At 42.5% G+C, this 22,010-nt stretch overlaps 1 protein-coding gene across 1 annotated transcript in view; it reads left to right on the top strand.

Moving 5' to 3' along the window:
• GSS (glutathione synthetase) overlaps positions 1–18,621 on the top strand; it is a 46,999-nt gene extending 28,378 nt beyond the window's left edge. Inside the window, exons 9-13 of the mRNA XM_030211414.1 lie at positions 3,720–3,786; positions 9,480–9,674; positions 14,942–15,023; positions 15,354–15,543; positions 17,214–18,621. Of these exons, the coding sequence (XP_030067274.1) occupies positions 3,720–3,786; positions 9,480–9,674; positions 14,942–15,023; positions 15,354–15,543; positions 17,214–17,337 (658 nt within the window). The 3' untranslated portion in view covers positions 17,338–18,621. The remainder of the gene's footprint in view (positions 1–3,719; positions 3,787–9,479; positions 9,675–14,941; positions 15,024–15,353; positions 15,544–17,213) is intronic.
• The last annotated feature ends 3,389 nt before the right edge of the window (positions 18,622–22,010 follow it).

Raw genomic sequence — 22,010 nt, 5'->3', positions numbered from 1 at the left:
ACACTGATCTGGTACTAAAGGAAAGAAAATTAGCAGGTAAGACGTAATTTCTCCTTCACTGCTAATGATCATCTTTAAATTTGTTCATGTTGATTTCAATTTAAGGTTTATTAGAAAACTTTTTTTCAGGGGGTACTCAGTGGTATTGAATACCAGCACCTTTTCCCGTTGACCCATGGCCCTCAAGTATTAATGTATTAATGAAAGTCCAGACTCTGTATACTCCAGACACTCGCATAAAGATTGCCCCCTCCCATGGGAGGTGAGAGAAGCAGTCTATATAGCTGATCCCTGCAGCTTTAGGGGAGAATTTAGATGCAGCAGCCCACACGTAACTCAGTCTCTGCAAAATGTGGGAGACATGGTCTAAGGCGGCTGAACTGTCCATACAGTGAAGGTAGAATACATTTTTTTAGTTATCATTTAATGATATGAATATACCAGCTCTAGGAATCTGAATGTGCAGCATCTCCGATATCTATATTTTGCACAGTACAGGAGGAAATGCATGTCTGTTTGTTTCTTTGGTTTTATACTGCAGGTAGAGTCCAGCATCTTAGGATTTTCAGTTCTGTTTTTGTCTAATTTCTATTTTTAGTATGTGATCATGTATTCTGTAGTTGGCAAGACTAGATCCATGTTCTGCAAGGTGAGGTATTTTGTGATCACAAATCCTGTACAGGGGTTTGTAGCTGTCTGGCTAGTGTGTTCTAAGGACTGGTATAATATTTGCAGTGCTGCCTTTTCGTAGACTCTGTGGTTCATTCAAGTAATATTGCTGTGGTGGGGATGGGTCCCTTGGTGGTCACCTTACCCCATAACAGCTGCCCTGCATTTGAGTACCAGCATCTATTTTGCAAGAAAAGCAAGGTACTACATTTTATAGCATACAGATAAGGGCCGGGTTACCCTAGTTATTTTGTTAGATCTCGCCGCAGTATTTGATATTATGGATCATTCGCTACTTTTACATCGTTTGTCAGAGATTGGAATACAAGCACACGCTGTCATTTGATTTAGTCCATTCCTGTCCGGACGTTCATTTATTGGGGAGAGGGGAACATGTGGGTCTCTTTGCATGTTGTTGCCTGAGTACTGCAGGGCTGTTTTGTTCAATATTTTATTAGTCTCCTTGTTTTCCTAATTCAGGAATATGATATTAGGCTTATTTTTATGCAGATGTTATTTTATTTGCTGCTTTTTTTTTTTTTTATAATGACCTTACATCATTACAACACTAATGTAATGTAAGTTCATAGAACTAAAATCTATGAACAGTGATTCTTTTGATCTTATGTTTTGCACGGAGTGATTTTTTTGAAAAAAGTATTGCAGTGGACAAGAACTTTGCAGGAAGAAGATCTTTGGTTCTGCACAATCTCTACCTAAGCTAACTACTACTATTTAGCATTTCTATAGCGCTACAAGGCATACGCAGCGCTGCACAAACATAGAAGAAAGACAGTCCCTGCTCAAAGAGCTATGTAATAAAAGTGAGCCAAGTATAGGACAATCAAGCCATTGTGACATCACTGATGAGGTTGGCTCTTATTGGTGGCCTGAGGCATTATGACATCACAATATTAGCTCTGCTTACAAGAGACTACTACTACTACTATTTAGCATTTCTATAGCGCTACAAGGCGTACGCAGCGCTGCACAAACATAGAAGAAAGACAGTCCCTGCTCAAAGAGCTATGTAATAAAAGTGAGCCAAGTATAGGACAATCAAGCCATTGTGACATCACTGATGAGGTTGGCTCTTATTGGTGGCCTGAGGCATTATGACATCACAATATCACCTCTGATTACAAGAGACTACTACTACTACTATTTAGCATTTCTATAGCGCTACAAGGCGTACGCAGCGCTGCACAAACATAGAAGACAGTCCCTGCTCAAAGAGCTTACAATTTAATAGCTATAAGTAGCTGTTATTCAATATATTTTTTTTGAACATTAGTTTTTTAACATCATTTTCTGGATATTGTCCATTAATTAAATATTGTGATCAGGATGGAGGTAGGATGTGCTATGATGTAAATGTGGTGTCCCTGCAAAGCTTGGACTTCTAGTCCACAGCAATACACCAAAAAAACTGAGCACAACAAATAAATATTTATACAATTTTATTGAGCTTTTTACAAAAAGTAATTATTTATACAATATGAGTAAATGAGAATATTTCTAATACTTTAAAGTTCTAATCAGGGTTTCTGTTATAGTTTGTTAATCGTTACAACATTGTCAAACTAAGAGGAATGAATGGTTGTTCCAACAGCACTTAGAATTGAACTGTGATAAACTTGTTGGGTAACAGGTTATTTCAGTTCTCCTTCTTTAGATTGTAAGCTCTTTTGAGCAGGGACTGTCTTTTTTTCTTCATGTTAAATTGTGAAGCTCTGCGTACGACTGGTAGCGCTATAGAAATGATTTATAGTAGTAGTAGTCCTTCTACATCATTGACCTTGCGGGATTCCCCTGTACCCATTGTGCAATCCTTTTAAATATCGAGGGGTTCTTTTTGATTCCAAATTGTCCTTTAAGGGCTATGTGTCATCTGTGGCTGTCAAGAAACGCCTAGCACCCGCTTGGGCTTACCCTGCAGCCACTTTGAAGGGTCTGCCTAGCACTGCCCAGCCTCGCCTGCACTTGGACTCATGCTCTATACTAGCACCCTCCATCCACTGACTGGGTCCCAGGGTCCCACTTGCCTCTGGGCTACTCTCCCTCTCAGCTATTCCCCAGTGATTTCTAGAACACTGGGGACACACTCCAGGGCTTCCACAGTTCCTAGAAAGCACCCACAGACCTGAAAACACAAACCAGGATTCTTAGTCCAGGACAGTAGAGTCAATAAACTAAATAAGGTTTATTGTCACAGAACTTGAACAGAAAAAAGGTGAAATCAGCACGCAATAGCAGGTAACTGAATATGGATCAATTATAAAACTATCTAAACATTTGTTTACTATCTGGGTAGTACCTGGGGAGGTCAGGGTAAAATCCAGAACCTTCAGGCTAGATTTGAAATCCAGGGCCAATCAGAGCCCAGGGCATCAGTTTTGATAGTAGCTGCCCAATGGTACTGCAGATTGCCTTTCCATAAGCTGAAAATGGAGGACAGAAAGTCTTTTTCTGCAACAGCTTTACAACTCAAAACAATCACCATCTGCTGGCCAATTAGGAGAAATATACTTTATGAAATAATATGGTTTTCAGGCTCAGAAACCCACTGTTTTTTCAAAGTGGCTGAAGCAGGATTTTTAGTACTTTGACAGCTTCAATCTATGCAGAGTTACTTGAATTTTCATATGTCCTCGCTTTGCTTATGTCCTGGTTGGACTATTGTAATGTAGTCTACGTAGGTATTACACAAAAGCAACTCGGTCGCTTGCTGTTACTACAGAATAAGGTGGAACGGATGCTTTTATGGGGCTTGCAAGTTTGATCATATCTCTCCCCTTCTGACTAGATTGTATTGGTTACGTGTTTCCTTTTGATATCAGTTTATGATTATGATTCTACCTAGGGTACTAAATGAAGGTGTCCATGATTATTTGTCTGTTTTAACTTCACCTTATGTCCCAGGTCAAATACTTAGATCACTCCACAAATAGCTGGATCCATCCCTGTGCTATTGGAAATGGAAGCGTGCTGTGTCTGAACGTGAAGAGGATGCTGCGAACTGTGTGATATAGTCATTTACTCTGTTTCAGGGATGGCCAGGAGGTTGCTGTTGCTTACTTCAGAACTGGATACATGCCTGAGGATTATGATACACAGGTGTGTATTTATTACAGCTGCTTACGCTGTTCTGTGTGGTCATGTGCTAGAATGAAAAGGTGTAGCTGCTGTCAACCTGATTCATATACTTTGCGTCTGGGTGTCTTCATACAGGCCTCGGCTTACTTCTGTTCAACTTTTGTGAAATCAAGTACAGTCTCTCTCCATTTAGATTTCAGTCTGACTTTGAGGTTGTTATTGTCTAGACCCCTCTCCTTATGCTTATCCTTCTGATTCCTAGTAGGATTCTTCATGTACAGTACCTTCAGCCTTTTCTCATGCAGCCATCATCACTGCCTTTCTGCTTGATTCTTCTCCTCAGCCTCCTATTAGGAAATTATAACATAGCTTTTGTGGGTCTTTCCCACCTTGTTTCTGTCACAGACCTGACCTGTTAAGGCCTCATATGGAAAGTATCACCTACTCCTGAGAGAAGACTTTATCTATTTCTGTAGATGCTTACAGTCATGACTAGGTGCCTTTATTGTGGGAGACATATCTTCACACCTTAGCAGATGATTTTTTTTTTAGCCCAGGAAGCAGAACAGCCAGGAATGGTACCAGGAAATTCTTCATGGAAGCTCAGAGCAATAACCACCTCACAGTTTTTTATAATGTGCTGGAGCAACAGTAGGTGGGAGAGCTTTTTTTTTCCCAGTTATTTTTCAGGGTTTTTTTTTTAATTTTGTTTTTCTCCCCTACCTTTACTAATAATTGAAACGAGTGATTGGGTTAGATGAGTAAGGGATGCTTTTTCATAGGTCAGATTTTTTAGAGTGTTCTGCTTAAAGGGTTCACTTCTGTAGGATAAACAGTACAGGGAGATATCACTTCTTTCCTAATGGGTTGTAGGTTTTGATGTATTGTACATAGGGGCACATAGATACCATTTTGCAAAGGTACAAACCAAGGAGTATTGATAACTGGGGATGGCATGAGCCTATCTGGCCCATTATGTGGGCTGAAACCAGTAGGCGGAGCTTATTGCCCTATCAATTTCATTGTTTTAGGTGTACCAAGATGGTGGCAGCTGTATTGGGGAGAATTAAAATTTCCTTGGGTGGAGTGGGTGGAGACCGGCTTCAGCCTTATGACATCATGCTGTCTCCTGTTATCAAACCTCCTTGGTACAAACATTGTTGTGATCTTGAAAGATCAGAGGTTCACCACAACATTATACAGCTACAGCAATTTCTATAGCTGTGAAAATATTCATTCAGGACCCCAACCGTGGTGTGATTTGCCCTTACACTGCTTTTTTATGCATAATATGATCTATGTTACTCATATTAGGACTGAGAATTAATGTTATAGGATTTTGCATATTGCTTTGAAGGTGTCATCGCATTAATGTTACAAGGGTCATTTTGCTCTTCTCTGGGCATAGAAGAATTTTCATCAAAATTTATTTTTTTTTAATTACATTTGTACCCCGCGCTTTCCCACTCATGGCAGGCTCAATGCGGCAGGCAATGGAGGGTTAAGTGACTTGCCCAGAGTCACAAGGAGCTGCCTGTGCCAGGAATCGAACTCAGTTTTGTCATCTCAGGTGCATAAATTTTGAAAAAGCATTCTTGGGTCCCTGTACCTCTGGCCTATGCGTAGTAAACTTATTTTTGTTTATAGAGGTTGTTAGACCTACCTTAGCTCTGTAGTATGTAACATATAATTAGGGTCATTACACTATGTAGGAGGTTCATTATGCCTTTTCAGACATTTACTGATGCTAGTAGAAGAAGTGGATAGAGCATGCTCACAACTTTGATATTACCCAAACTTTAAACATGGCTCTGCTTCATTTAAATGTGCTCTGAAATTCAGCTCTGCCCCATGTGAAACAATAGAGAGAAAATGGCATTAAAGGCCAACTGTAAAGTCTGAACTAAAACGATGGAAGGGAGAAGACTTGAATAACTGCTATCGTTGAAGACTTGCATGTCTGAAAATCTAGCAAAAGACCTTTTATGGTCCATGTTATCTGTCTTCTCCTTAATTGACAGCTGTTCTTGCTGTTACAGTACAACACTTTGGATGACAGATGATACCTTTCCCTTCCTCAGAGTAACCATTAGTCAGCTCTACTGCATCAGAAAACGGCAGGACAGGTACCTTCAGAGTACACTCTCATGGTTCTTCCTCCACACCTATCCCGCTCTCCGTTGGAGTCCCTCAGGGTTCTGTCCTTGGACCTCTTCTTTTCTCTATCTACACCTCTTCCCTGGGCTCCCTGATCTCGTCTCATGGCTTCCAGTATCATCTCTATGCTGACGACACCCAGCTTTATCTCTCCACACCTGACATCACTGCGGAAACCCAGGCCAAAGTTTCGGCCTGCTTATCTGACATTGCTGCATGGATGTCCAACCGCCACCTGAAACTGAACATGGCCAAGACCGAACTTCTTGTCTTCCCACCCAAACCCACTTCCCTTCTACCTCCACTCTCTATTTCGGTTGATAACACCCTCATCGTTCCCGTCTCATCTGCCCGCAACCTCGGTGTCATCTTCGACTCTTCCCTCTCCTTCTCTGCGCATATCCAGCAGATAGCCAAGACCTGTCGCTTCTTCCTCTATAACATTAGCAAAATCCACCCTTTCCTCTCTGAACACACCACCCGAACTCTCATCCACGCTCTCGTTACCTCTCGCCTTGACTACTGCAACCTACTCCTCACTGGTCTCCCACTTAGCCACCTATCCCCCCTTCAATCCGTTCAGAACTCTGCTGCACGTCTTATCTTCCGCCTGAACCGATACACTCATATCACCCCTCTCCTCAAGTCACTTCACTGGCTTCCGATCAGGTACTGCATTCAATTCAAGCTTCTGCTACTAACCTACAAATGTACTCGATCTGCAGCCCCTCCTTACCTCATCTCCCCTTACGTTCCTACCCGTAACCTCCGCTCTCAAGACAAATCCCTCCTTTCAGTACCCTTCTCCACCACCGCCAACTCCAGGCTCCGCCCTTCCTGTCTCGCCTCACCCAACGCGTGGAACAAACTCCCCGAGGCCATACGCCAGGCCCCCTCCCTGCCCATCTTCAAATCTCTGCTTAAAGCCCACCTCTTCAACGTCGCCTTCGGCACCTAACCTCTACACAGGAAATCTAGACTGCCCAACTTGACATTTCGTTCTTTAGATTGTAAGCTCCTTTGAGCAGGGACCGTCCTTCTTTGTTTATTTTGTACAGCGCTGCGTAACCCTAGTAGCGCTCTAGAAATGTTAAGTAGTAGTAGTAGGTAATAGTAATGGCAAATGCAGCTTCTATTCATCCATCTCTGCCTCACCTACACTGCAGGTCTCTGTCTAGGACATCCCCAGTAATTATATATCCGTATATCGACATCTTGCCATCAGATAATAGACCATTGCTGACAAGACCCAGTAATCTTCAGCACATTTTCTATCCATATTGAATCACTAATTATTATTATTATTAATGATATTTGATAGATATACGGTACTTAAGAAATTCAGTCCCTGCTTCTAGAAGTTTACAATCTAATAAAGACAGACAAAACTGCTGAAGATAGATTAGCCTGGATGGGTAATATATCAGTTTTTCATAAATAAAATATTTGAGTGGGGTCTTTGAGTTAAAACAGACAACTGCAAGGGGTGAGGTCACTTGACAGCCTGAGAGCTGCAGTAGTGGGCAGAGTTGAACTAAAGAGAAGAGACTGCCCTACATAAGTAGAAAAATCTTTGCATAGGTCAGGGTGGGTGGGAGAGAGCCCCATAAATGCCACCAGCAATTACGTCTCGATTATTCAAAGGAGTGCAAGCGGGCTGGACGGCTTCTGCCTGCTGAAACCTTGATCAGCGGGTGACTCCTGGACATTCAGTGGCCCTTAATGCCACGTGCTCAGCAGCACTGTCCAGGTAGTGCAGGAGTGGTCCAAAGCTGGAACTGGGGCAGAGCCAGCAGAGTCACGCAGGCACCGGTAAGATTCAGTGCCCTCACCGGCATAGCTAATCGGATGAAGATTGTCTGTCTTTTGTGTGATCCTATCATTGACCAGTTAGCTGTGTGGGTGTTGGCGCTGCTTTGACCCCTGTTGTCTGCATATTGATCACGTAGAGCACAAGATCAAGTTCTGTCCCATCAGTTTTGAATTAGTTTCTGGTACTAGCACAGATATAATGAGTTCTCAATAGAAGAGGAATGGGTTCTTGCCACATCTGCCAAATCCTGTGCACTGACTGCAGGAGGTGTGGCATCTATTCTGTAGCAGGCACCATGCCTCAGGGAAAATGATTCAGGACAGTAAGGCTCAGGCATGGGCCCAATGTGTAGCAGTCTTTTGTTTTGGTGCACCCTGGAGCCCCCTACTGGTGTAACACCAGGCACCCAGAGCCTCAAAAAATCATGCTTTATGATGGCTCTGGCTGTACTATAATGAGTTTTGTTCAGTATATGGTCTTATCCATGCTCTTTCTCTACTGACAAGGTCGCTTGGTGTCTGTCCCAAGCAGGCTTGAATACTGCTGCTGCTATATTGTGCATCCAACTTCTCCATCATAGGTAGCCAACTCTGGAACGCCTTACCAAGATCTATTCGAATAGTCAATGACCACTTACTCTTCCGGAAGCTGCTAAAAACTTACCTCTTCAAGCAAGCCTATACAAATAACCTGACTTAAATTAGGAGGCCACCTGCGCTACCCAGATCAGACTATAAGACAGAACCTGAAATTTACTTCCCTACTTAATCCTTTCTAAATTTCATCCCTCTTCCAACCCTCACTATACAATCTTCCTTAATTAACAACACACTATCCCAATACATACCCTCCTCCCTTACCCATCTTACTTACCCACATCTAATTGTCCACCTCTTTATACACAATATTACAGTTGTTATCCATTCTATGTTACTTTGTAAACCTGTTATACTATGTAAGCCGCATTGAACCTGCTAATAAAGTGGGAAAGCGCGGGGTATAAGTTATAAATAAATAAATATTGATTCCTTCTACCTCAAATCGATGGCTCTTACTGTTTCACTGAAAATGTATATAAGGCAACAGGTGCAAAGATGCTTCAGTTCAAAATATTTCATTGTACAGTAGACGTGCACAGGGCAGAAAGTTTGTTCATAGTTTTGGACATAATTTCTGGTTGTTTCAGATGTTTTAATAAAAAACATTTAAAAACACATGTAAATTCATAGGTTAATGCATGCACTTGATTTTTAAAATACGCACACTGAACAGGGAGGGAAAAGTCTCAACTTTAAGCTGTTATGTTAGACGTACAAAAAGTCATCATAGACTAAAAAACCCTCGTGCAATATTTTTTTAGAATAATTTTTAGAATTATTAATACAAAAAAGTTAATGTATTGATGAGTCAAATAGACTGAAAATATATATATATCATCAGTAAATGTATCCAATCTCAATGACTCAAATGCACTTACCTTGCAACTTGACTTTTAAGACACACTAAACAAACTGGATTTGCATGCCTATTGCGTACTTGTTCCTGTCCTATCCTTGGCTTTATGAGCTCCTCAAGAGCCTTTTTACATACTCGAGATATAAAATTTGGCCACTTTCCAAACAGCTGTTCACTCGGATTTCCTTTTCAGCCTCTGTATGAGGGAACTGATCTCGGTATATATTTTGCACATGAACACTGCGAGCTGTGATTACATTAATGGTGCGATGTTTGTTTTGCGTATTAGGGCTGGGACGCACGATTGATGATGGAACGATCCCAAGCTGTGAAATGTCCAGACATCGCCACCCAGCTAGTTGGAACCAAAAAGGTGCAACAAGAATTGAGTCGACCAGGAACTTTAGAAAGGTTTTTGCCCACTAATCCTGAGGCAGTTGCTCGAATACGAAAAACGTTTGCAGGCCTCTTCTCTCTCGATCTAGTAAGTACCTATTTTCTTGCTCTCAGTCTTCAGCTTCTGTTCATTGAAACTCTTTAGATTCACATGACTCTCCAGTGCTTTTCCTTTGTCATGATTAGGCTGTGGAACCACAGGCAGCTCTGTTGTTATTATTATTAAGACATTTATATCCCACATTATCCCAAACAAGCTCAGATTTTTTTTTTTGTTACATTTGTACCCTGCGCTTTCCCACTCATGGCAGGCTCAATGCGGCTTACATGGGGCAATGGAGGGTTAAGTGACTTGCCCAGAGTCACAAGGAGCTGCCTGTGCCTGAAGTGGGAATCGAACTCAGTTCCTCAGGACCAAAGTCCACCACCCTAACCACTAGGCCACTCCTCCACTGTTGCTACTATTTGAGATTCTACATGGAATGTTGCTATTCCACTAGAAGTCGGCCCTTGCAGATCACCAGTGTGGCCGCGCAGGCTTCTGCTTCTGTGAGTCTCACATCCTGCAGAAGCCTGCGCAGCCTTCTACATGGAATGTTGCTAGTGGAATAGCAACATTCCATGTAGAATCTCCAATAGTAGCAACATTCCATGTAGAATCTCCAATAGTATCTATTTTATTTTTGTTACATTTGTACCCTGCACTTTCCCACTCATGGCAGGCTCGATGCGGCTTACATGGGGCAATGGAGGGTTAAGTGACTTGCCCAGAGTCACAAGGAGCTGGCTGTGCCTGAGGTGGGAATGGAACTCAGTTCCTGAGTTCCCCAGGACCAAAGTCCACCACCCTAACCACTAGGCCACTCCTCCACTGTTGCTACTATTTGAGATTCTACATGGAATGTTGCTATTCCACTAGCAACATTCCATGTAGAAGTCGGCCCTTGCAGATCACCAATGTGGCCGCGCAGGCTTCTGCTTCTGTGAGTCTGACGTCAGACTCACAGAAACAGAAGCCTGCGCAGCCTTCTACATGAAATGTTGCTGGTGGAATAGCAACATTCCATATTTTATTTTTGTTACATTTATACCCTGCGCTTTCCCACTCATGGCAGGCTCAATGCGGCTTACATGGGGCAATGGAGGGTTAAGTGACTTGCCCAGAGTCACAAGGAGCTGCCTGTGCCTGAATTGAGAATCGCACTCAGTTCCTCAGGACCAAAGTCCACCACCGTAACCACTAGGCCACTCCTCCACTGTTGCTACTATTGGAGATTCTACATGGAATGTTGCTATTCCACTAGCAACATTCCATGTAGAAGTCGGCCCTTGCAGATCACCAATGTGGCCGCGCAGGCTTCTGCTTCTGTGAGTCTGACGTCAGACTCACAGAAACAGAAGCCTGCGCAGCCTTCTACATGAAATGTTGCTGGTGGAATAGCAACATTCCATATTTTATTTTTGTTACATTTATACCCTGCGCTTTCCCACTCATGGCAGGCTCAATGCGGCTTACATGGGGCAATGGAGGGTTAAGTGACTTGCCCAGAGTCACAAGGAGCTGCCTGTGCCTGAATCAATGTGGCTTACATTCGAGAAAAAACATCAAAATATAATACAGTCAGATAATTAATTATAGCATTTTAACATATTAGGAATAACCGTGTGTTTGTCATGAAACTAGGCTAAGAGTATTGGTTATGTTATAGATGTGCCCAGGCATAGGAGCCAACCTTTCAAAATTATTGGGGGTGCTAAGCCCAGTGGAAATAACCCTTCCTTGGACACATACAAGGAATGTTCTCAATATTGGGGGTGCTCAAGCACCCACAGAGTCGGCTCCTATGTGCCCAGGTAAAGTTGCTAATTATTTTAAAATTAAATTGGTACATAAAATTTGTTTTAATTTTTATTCACCTCCTTGCACAGAAATAAAAGTCAAGTTATCAAAAAGAAATGTATATAAGGTTAGACTTGAGAAATCCAAAGAAAATTTCCCCTGGCTCCAGGATTTCTGTGCCACCCACCTGTGTAGGAATTTCCCTGTCACTGAAGTGAACCTGGACCAGGAACCTAAAAGAACCTACTGCAACACTAGTTAAAAACATTCTTCCGCTGCTTTGCTAATGCATCTGATTTTAAAGGACTCCCTGGGGCCTGCTTTTGAAATTCAACGCAAACTGACTCAGTATATGCAGATGAGTACACCAAGAGCTGCCCGGCTCAGATGCCAAGGTTTTTGGGTTACGAGAGCAGATGGCAGTCTGTGGTTTGCTACATTGCAGCTCAGGATTTCTCAGAGGCACACGTGACAAGAATACTGAGCTATAAAGATTAAAAAACACTAAAGTTGTGACATGCCATGCTCTGTCCTGTGGGACGGTTTTCTAAAATCACTGAGGAAAGTTGAGTAAGAGCAACTTTGTGAGTTTATATTTTTTGTTAGCTACTAAGAGTGACTGTGTTTTTTTTCTGCAGTGGCTTTTTCTCTGTTTATTTTTCACTTTAGAGTTGTTTTCCACTGCAGTTTTTGCAATCCTTTTTTAAGCCAATGACAGATAGCCCCGTTGGGGTTGGATATTGTAAAAGTCTATGACTTTCCTCGGGGCAATTGAGGCTTAATTATTTAAGTATATATGCTATTAGACAAGGTTGCCTTTCTCAATCCAAGAGCGAGATATTTTTTATAGTACTGGATATTTATTTATTAATTGCATTTGTATCCCACATTTTCCCACCTTTTTGCGGGTTCAGTGTGGCTTACAATAAGAACTGAATGATGGAAGTACAATTTGTTACAAATTGGTTATGGATTACATTGTGCAGAATTATGCGAGACAATCGAAGTGTCGTTAAGGAGTGCAACAATGGAACACAAACATTGAAAGGAGACAATGGGAGCTTAAAGGGCAATACTAAGGCATAAAGACATATGGTATACATATTTCTGTGAGTAAAGGTATGAGTGATGTGGGATTACGGGGGATGAGAGTTCAGAAGTGGATGTAAAGTGCATTAATGAACAGTAAATGTGGACTTTATGTGTTTTGGCTCTTTCCGTAAATTTTTTTCAAAGAGATGTTTATATGTTTGCTTTTCCATTTTTTGTTTATATAATTAAGCTTCCATTTTAAAATCACTTCATTATATTTATCTTTACAGAGGCAGGTCTTATAAACATTATTTCCTGTTTCGAAGTCATATTTATAGCTCTAGCCCTGCAGCAGAGTAACAATTTCTGCTCGCGAATCATGGTGTACTACATTTAAAACTGAAAGTGAACAGAAAGGCACACGTCCTTGTAATATATCTAGCTGCAAACTATGCCAAAACATTTCACAGGACCCCACAGTCATGCACAAAGGAAAGAAATTCAACATAAAGGAATCTTTCACATGCTCATCTTCCAATGTGGTATATATCATTCAGTGTAAAAAAATGCAATGCAGGTTGTTATATTGGAGAAACAGGCCAGATGCTTAAGACAAGATTCAATTTACATAGACATCACATGAATACTGGTGCCAGTAGGGCCCCCACCCCGGTGGGACAGCACTTCACAGAACCAGGACACTGTACCAGTGATTTCACAGTAAGAATACTGAAAGGTAACTTTAAAACAATTCAGGAACGTAAAACCTTAAATCAGAATGATTGAATATTTTGACACCCAACGGACAGGACTTAACAAGGATCTGGGTTTTCTAGCCCACTATCCTATAAAATAAAACGCACCTCCAACATTCTGAAGCTGAGAAAGTGAAGCCTTGAAGCATTCCTGCAACGTTCCGGAACTACGTGTCATCAATTGAGGAGATGGAGCCTTACAGAGCACACAAATGCTTCAAGGCTTCACTTTCTCACACACAAACACTCACTCGTCTCTCACACAAACACGCTCTGTCTCTCATTTTCTCTCACATACACACTCCATCTCTCTCACCCACACACTCCCTCTCAAACATACACACTCCGAGGAAAGGGGGGCATGGAACACGCTGGGGAGGAGAGGGAGGGCCAAGAACTCAGAGGGGAGGAGAGGGAGGGAGGGGGGTCTACGCCTCAGACGGAAGGGGGGCCTGGCACTCGAAGGGGAGGAGATGGAGGGAGGGAAGGCGGGGGTCATGAAACTCGGAGCCCCACATACACACACTCATTCTCTGTCTCACATACACTCTCTCACACACACACACTCCCTCCCTCACTCACACACACACTCCCTCCCTCACTCACACACACACACTCTTTCTCTGTCTCACATACACTCTCTCACACACACACTCCCTCACTCACACACACACACACACACACACACACACACACACTCTATCTCTCTCTCTGACACAAACACATACACACACTCTATCTCTCTCTCTGACACAAACACATACACACACTCTATCTCTCTCTCTGACACAAACACATACACACACTCTATCTCTCTCTCTGACACAAACACATACACACACTCTGTCTCACTCATTCTCACTCACACACACTTTCTCTCTCACACACACTCTCTCTCTCTCTCTCTCTCAAACATACACACTCCGAGGAAAACCTCGCTAGCACCCATTTCATTTGTGTCAGAAACGGGCCTGTTTTACTAGTAAACCATAAGTTGTATTTCACTGCTTATCACCCTCCCCTCCCCTCCCCACAAACATCCTGCTAGACTATGGAATGCTTTGAAGTCCCCATGCACATCTCCTACCCACCTTGCTAGACCATCTATGAGGGACTGATATATACACTGTCAGCTAACACATTTGCTTATTTCTGATCTGATGAAGAAGGGCAACCTTCGAAAGCTAATCAAGAAATGTATTAAGTTATGTCCAATAAAAAAAGGTATCATCTTATTTTCTTTTCCATGTTTTAATTTTGTTTGATTTCTATAGATTACCTTTAAGAGTGGACTAGCATGGTTAACACACCTCTTTATTTAAACAAATGCAAGAAACTATATTCTCACTCAAAAACTGAAGCTCTGGAATTTATTGCCAGAGAAATGTGGTTAAAAGCCATTAGCACAGCGAGATTTTTAAAAGTTTGGATAGTTTCCAGAAAGAAAAGTCCATAAGCCATTATTAAGATGGACTTGGGGAAAATCCACTGCTTATTAAGCAGCGTGGGCTCTCTTTACTCTTTCGGGGTCTTGCCAGGTGCCTGTGACCTGGATTGACCACTGTTGGAAACAGGATACTGTGTTTGATGGGATTTTTTTTCTGTCCCAGTACAGCAGTGCTGACGTACTTATTTTTCTTCATCACGTCTCTGCCATGCTTGTGCAATGAAAACTTGGAAGAGAGGAAGACCACTGGGGTCTCATTAACGCTTTGTTTCCCTTGACAGGGTGAGGAGGGAGATAAGACGGCTGCCATGGCCATTGCTACCCCAGAGAAATTTGTGCTGAAGCCTCAACGGGAGGGTGGAGGTCTGTACCGTTACTTACATTTCTCCATTCAGGTTTTTCAATTGTATCCATAATTTTTATTCCCCCCCCAAAAAATTATTGTATAACAAATAGAAAAATCCAAGCCGCATTTAGTTTACATAAAAACTTCCCATCATGGGTCTTAGTTACAATACAGTGCTGCTATTAAAGGTTGAGACTGTTAAGACACCAACACCCCAAGGTCAACTCTAAACAGTATAATTGAGACCTTGCTCCTGGATTACTGTTCAGAGAGGCTTAAAAGAGAGTGAATTATTTGGATTGGCCCTGAACAACGAGCTCAAGAAGTGTTGTACTGTCCATTTTCAGGAAACAATATCTACAGCGAGGAAATTAAAAAGGTTCTGGAGAAGGCTGGAAACTCGGCGGAACGAAGCTCCTATATCCTGATGGATAAGATCTGTCCCCAGCCTGTGAAGAATTACTTACTAAAAGCGGGTGGTGCCCTGCAGTTATCGGACTGCATATCTGAATTGGGTATTTTTGGAGTCTACGTCAGGTAAGAAATTGCTTTAACAATTTACCGGCCAATATTCAGCCAATGGCACTCAGTGTTTCTTAAGCCTTGACTGGTGCTGGCTAAATTAGATGTTTGTCCATGTTTCCCCCCACCCCCTTTCTGGGAGGGAGGCAATCCTTGGTATTGTAGTGGGGGTGGGAGCAGAAGTGGTCCCCTTCCTCTCCTATCCCGTTTAGCTCCAGATTCATAATGGCAGCCCTGACCCCTAGCAGTATTCTCAGAATGTGGGCGCTATGGGGGTCAGCATCACCATGTTAAATGCAGAGCCAGAAGGGGACCGACCACTCCTGCCCTGTCTCATTAGACTACCAGGGTTTGCCTCGAGGTCAGGGATGGGCAGCCAAGGTCCTCACGGGTCTTCAAGATTTCCACCATGAATATGCATTGTGGAACTCTTGAAAACCTGACTGGGTTGTGGCCAGGGTTTTTTTTTTTTTTTTTGAGGGGGTACTTAGTACCCGCACCTTTTTCATTGTCTGCTAAAATGGATCCATGATCCCCAAAGTTTTAATGAGAGCTCAGGCCCTACACACCAATTCTGCCATGTCATAGATTCTGTGACTGGTTGCAGGGGGCCTGGCTGCTGTGGGGTGGGTCCCTCAGTGATCACCCCTGAAGGGTGGCCTGACATTTGAGTACCGGCACCTTTTTCACTAGACAAAATGCACTGGTTGTGGCCCACCCTTGACCTAGGTAAGTCCTGTAGGGGAGATGGGACAAGTCACACCTGCTGGATGGTTTAGGTGATTTGGGGGGGGGGGGGGGGGAGTGGAGAATCAGTGCATAAGTGCTAGCTCCTCCACTGCCTGATTTTTGAATGGGCCATTAGAGCTGATATTCAGGTGCACTATCTGGTTATTGCTTGAGACTAGTGGCTAGTTCACGCCGCTTAGTTTAAGCAGGCAGGACCCTCTCCTGATGGGTTAAACCAGGGGTGTCCAACCTCGATCTCCAATCTAGTTGGGTTTTCAGGATTTCCTCAGTGAATAGGCAATTAGATCTCATGCAAATTCATTACTGAAATGCCAAAAACCTGGCAAGGGCCAAAGTTGGACATCCCTGCATTAAACCCTTCTGGGCCCTTAAAATACAAACACTATAGGACAGGGAATTCCTACCCCAGGCCTTGGGACAAACCCAACCAGTCAGGTTTACAAGATATCCTCAGTGAATATGCATGAGGGAGATTTGTATAAACTGTCTTCATTATATGCACATCTCTATGCATGTACATTGTAGATATCCTGAAAACCACACTGGCTGGATTGAGAACCATTACTTTAGGGCCAGGGGAGCGCTGCATACTCTCATGTGGAGAATATGAGTTTGAGTCGTAGGTTAGAGCTTTGCTTCGTCTGCCCAGCTGACCTGGAGGATGGGGCTACTTGTCTTTACTCGCAATCGATATAAAAGTGTATGTACATGAATTATCAGTGGTTCAAATATTTCCCTCATGTGTGTACATCAGGGGGATTGACAGAGATGTGGTCAGAGTTTGCTCTGAGCCTGGGGGGGGAGGGTATTAGTCACACCTGCTCTCTTTTATTCACAATTAGCAGAGAGTTGTGTGCTGTGCTTACAGAATGCAGGTGGATAAACCAGGCCCCATCTTCTCTTCCTTAGTCCAGTGCTTTTGTATCTCTCCGTAGGCACAGGAAGGAATTGCTACTGAATGAGCAAGTGGGCCACCTGCTGAGGACCAAGGCTGTGCAACATGCAGATGGTGGGGTAGCAGCAGGTGTGGCTGTGCTGGATAACCCCTTCCTCTTGTGAGCAGGTCCGACAGCACAAACTGTAAAAGAGGTAGAACCGGGTTCAGCTGCCGGAGCTGCACCTCTTCCGTAGGAATGAGAACCACAGACACTCTCGTATCTTTTACCCTTACCAAATTTTATAAATAATGATATTCTGTAACAGAGATGTAAATTTTCCAATGACTGACTGAAAGTGCTTTATGTATGTACATTCTGGCATTGCTCACTCATCCCCTCTGGTTCAGGAGGAGGATTGTAAAACATAGATTATATGCTTTCTCTAACCTTGAATCTTTTGAAGTTAAAATTCAAGACTTGAAAATAACTAGAAAAATATCACTACCTTGTTTGTTGTTCACAGCAAGATACTGAAAATTTAATTTAACACATCGATGAACCTTGAATACTGAATGCTGTCTGGTTATCATAGCAACCCAAATCAATCAGGTGTTGTCTACGTTACATAGAGCATAATGACATTTCAAATACTATTGTCAGTACAAAGCACAATGTCTAGAACTTCTGTAACTGAAAACTTGTAATAAAGAGAAGTGTAGCAGGACCCAAAAGTGTAATTACGTTTGTAATCAAGCTTACACAGTAACGCTTTTCCTTACATTACCTCCATTTCTAGAGAAACCAACTGAGACGAGTTTAACAGTTATGAACTTTTTGAACGTTCTGTTCAGGAAATGTCATCAGACGGGTTAGTTTTCCGCATACCTTGACAACGAAGAAAAAACTGCAATACAGTTAGCGCCTTTACTGTCTGAGTCCAGTCCATTGTAGTTACTGCTGTGGGTTGACAGACCAGAAGTTCACTTGCTCTGCTGCCCAGATACCTGCGCTGGAAGTGTTAATGCCCTCACGGGCCCTACCGCGTCAGTTAAGGGTCAGCAATTGTTTATCCTGATGGGAGCACTGTGAAATGTTTTCATTCCTACCATAATTCAGTTGCAATAATAACCTCCTAAGGGTTGGTAAAGGGTATTGTGTTGTTGAGTTTACTATATAAGACTTGGGAGAGAAATATATTCCCCCCCCCTCCCCTATTCAGAAATAAAACTATAATTAATCTCTGTAAAGCTACTTTTTTTTTTTTTCCTTTGAGTGTACAGCTTCTTTATACATTTTTGATATAGTCCCAAGGTGGCTAAATGTACTTAAATATGGTTGCATCAGGCTACTTTAAATATAGAGCAAAGAAAAGTAATGGTAGACAACATTTTCTCATTCGATTGGTAAGCTTGAGAGACAGAAGGGAAGCTGAAGGCGCGCCAAGCTAGCACGCTTTTCACTGGTGCTGTCGCTGCTGACACCGCCTTAACCCCGAGCAGGACAGGTATGAGTTTTAGATTTCGGGGGGGGGGGGGGGGGGGGGCGGGAACTGGACGGCGCGCGGTGCCGCGATTACTTGGGTTTTTTTTTCTTTTTGTAGCACGAAGGATGAAGGGAAAGTGGCTGGGCGCCCGGGCGACCTAGTGCTCGGTGGGTGGGTGGGAAGGAAGAAGGCCTGATGGTGGGTGGGTGGGAGGGAGGCTGGGTGGCCTGGTGCTTGATGCTGGGTGGGAGGGAAGGGTGCCTGCCTGATGCTGGGTGGGAGGCCTGCCTGGTGCTGGGAGGGAGGGCAGGGGGGAGATGAGGGTGGCTGGACAGGGATGGAGGGCAAGAAATGAAGAAGAAAGGAGGAAAGTAAAGAAATAAATGGAAAGGAAGCCTTGGAAACGGAGTTAAGAGAACAGATAGAGAGCAGCAGAATCAGAGCCTGGGACCAATATGGATAGAAAAACAAAATCACCCGACAACAAAGGTAGAAAAAATCATTTTATTTTCATTTTAGTGTTTGGAATTTGTCTTATTTTGCACTGGGTATACTGGAGCTGTAAGAGCTTACAGAAATGATTTATAATGAAAAAAAAATCATATTTTTTTCTCCTATACTAGTATAATATTTTCAATGATGTCTTTATATGCACCATGGCTGGTGTAAGGGGTGTGGCTATCATAGGGGTGGGTGGAGTCATATGTGGTGACCCACCCGTAATGAGTACTGGCACTTTGCGATAAATAATTAGATTTTGGGTTGCTGTTTGGGCACTCGGTCTCTGAAAGGTTCGCCATCACTGACTTAGAGCATTGTATCAGTGCAGTTTAGGGTACAGTTTAGATAGGTTTTAGGTTTCATAAGACACAGGGAAAGTAGTATATGATAAGCCTGAGTGAGGTCCAACCACAAAAACTGAGTTGGTGTTGAAGGTAGCCCTCGATACGTGTTAAGTCAGCTAAGGGTGAAGGTGTAGTTTATAATGTATCACAAAATCATGGCCAGAGGAACAGGAAGGGATATTACTCTCCCCATTCAGATTCTGCGAGGGTATTAGCCCCAACCTTAAACAGATAGGTAAGTCTAAAAAGAACACTGCTGCCCACCTCAGGTTCACCAAAAAGCCATTCAGATAACCCACATGACTTCTAGAATAATATTCTATGGCTAGATAATCACAAACTGAAGTTTGTCACAATATCAAACACTTTGTTTAGTGAAGACCAATTACTACCATCTAAAATAAGAACCTCTAGACCCTGAGTTATTGAATTTACCATTATTGTTTCACCAGGAGTCTAATTTGACATCATTTACAGGTCAGCTGAAGGTATTTTTGTTCACTGCTGCCTTTGGGCTATGATACTTGTTCAATTGTGTTGCTTCACAGGGTACCCTTGACAGTCTTCGAGTCTGTTGTATATGCAGTGTGTTTAATTTTAAGATGCTATTTGTTGTTATTTCTTTCCTGTTCAAAACGGCGTTCCTTTCTTACTTTGTTTTAATTGATATTTTTATTATTGAAATCAGCCTAGCATTTTATTATGCGATATACCAAATTTTAATAAACTTAAACCTAACCTCGTCTTGTGAAGTGTGGTCATAAATGCATCATGGTGTGGGGTTACTTTGTTCATCATTACCTGGATGCCTTAACCATGAACTCTGCATTATATTAGAAGATGCCAGAGCTGGTCAGGCCCTCCGTGAGTTGAAGCTCAACCAAAGCAGATCATGCAGCAAAATAAGAACCCTACACACTGGAGTAAATCTACTACAGAATGGTTGAAGAAATTTTTTGTGTTGGATTAGCTGAATCCCGGTCTATACCCTTCTGAAATGTGGCAAGACCTGAAGTGAGATAACTATACAAGAAAGCCTTCAAATCGTAGCGCTTAAATGGTAGAATGAGTCAGAATTACTTAAAGATCTATAGTTACAGAAAAGGTTTAATTGAAGTTATTTCTGCTCAAGGATATACCACCAATTACTGGATAGACTGACATTTACTCAAAAACAATTATTGGTACGTGAAAAAGTAGTAAAATATACTTTGTGTTGTAGTTCTTTTTCAGTAGGGTTACCTTTTCTTCCTTTGTGTATATAAACCAAGAACAATTTAGCTTAGAAATGATCCCAAGGGGGACCCGTTTCATCTCCCAGGCTTCTTCAAGCCTGCTGATGTTTGTAAGTTAGTGACAGAACTCTTCCTGTCTTGAATTCTTGGATTAATAAAGGAGTGACTGATATTAGGAATCGCCATCCAGGAAAAGATCTTAGTTCAAAGCCTCAGCCCACTGTGCTTATGGAGCATTTGACCACCGTAAGACATTCAAAGTGGGAAAAGTTTGAGGAGGGGGAGTTTCTTGCTTAGTTATCAGCAGATGGCTTAAGCTGAGGGGAGGGGGGAGGTTGTAGGTCTTATGTTTTAAATAAGTGATGTGTTTATTGTGACTGTAATGAAGTTATTTTCAATAAAAGTAAAGTTAAAAAATATTTTAAAAAGCATACCAGGAATTAATTGGAAGGGAATGGAAAATAACATAAATGCCTTTCTGCAATGTTACACTGCAGCCACCCTTGATGCCCCATCTTGAGAAATAGGAGGAAGGCAATGAAGCTACTCTATTTTGAAGAAAGCCTGAAAACGTTAAGGCTCTTTAGCTTAGGCATAGATGACCGAGGGGGGGGGGGGGGGGGGGGGTTCATGGATTGAAAGTGGATGTGCACATTCAGAGCATAAGTACATAAGTATTGCCATACTGGGAAAGACCAAAGGTCCATCAAGCCCAGCATCCTGTTTCCAACAGTGGCCAATCCAGGTCACAAATACCCGGCAAGATCCCAAAAATGTACAAAACATTTTATACTGCTTATCCCAGAAACAGTGGATTTTCCCTAAGTCCATTTAATAACAGTCTATGGATTTTTCCTTTAGGTAGCCGTCCAAACCTTTTTTTAAACTCCGCTAAGCTAACCACCTTTACCATATTCTCTGGCAACGAATTCCAGAGTTTAATTACACGTTGAGTGAAGAAAATGTTTCTCCGATTCATTTTAAATTTACTACATTGTAGCTTCATCGCATGCCCCCTAGTCCTAGTATTTTTGGAAAGCGTGAACAGACGCTTCACATCTACCCGTTCAACTCCACTCATTATTTTATAGACCTCTATCATATCTCCCCTCAGCCGCCTTTTCTCCAAGCTGAAGAGCCCTAGCCGCTTTAGCCTTTCCTCATAGGGAAGTCGTCCCATCCCCTTTATCATTTTCGTCGCCCTTCTCTGCACCTTTTCTAATTCCACTATATCTTTTTTGAGATGCAAGGGATGCTTGTCAAGCATAGAGCTAAGGGGTTTTGTAAGGAG

This window comes from Microcaecilia unicolor, chromosome 8 (assembly GCF_901765095.1).
Source record: "Microcaecilia unicolor chromosome 8, aMicUni1.1, whole genome shotgun sequence".
In the NCBI taxonomy this organism is placed as follows: domain Eukaryota; kingdom Metazoa; phylum Chordata; class Amphibia; order Gymnophiona; family Siphonopidae; genus Microcaecilia; species Microcaecilia unicolor.
The sequence above is the reverse complement of the archived record's forward strand: the minus strand, read 5'-3'. Positions and strand labels throughout refer to the sequence as shown.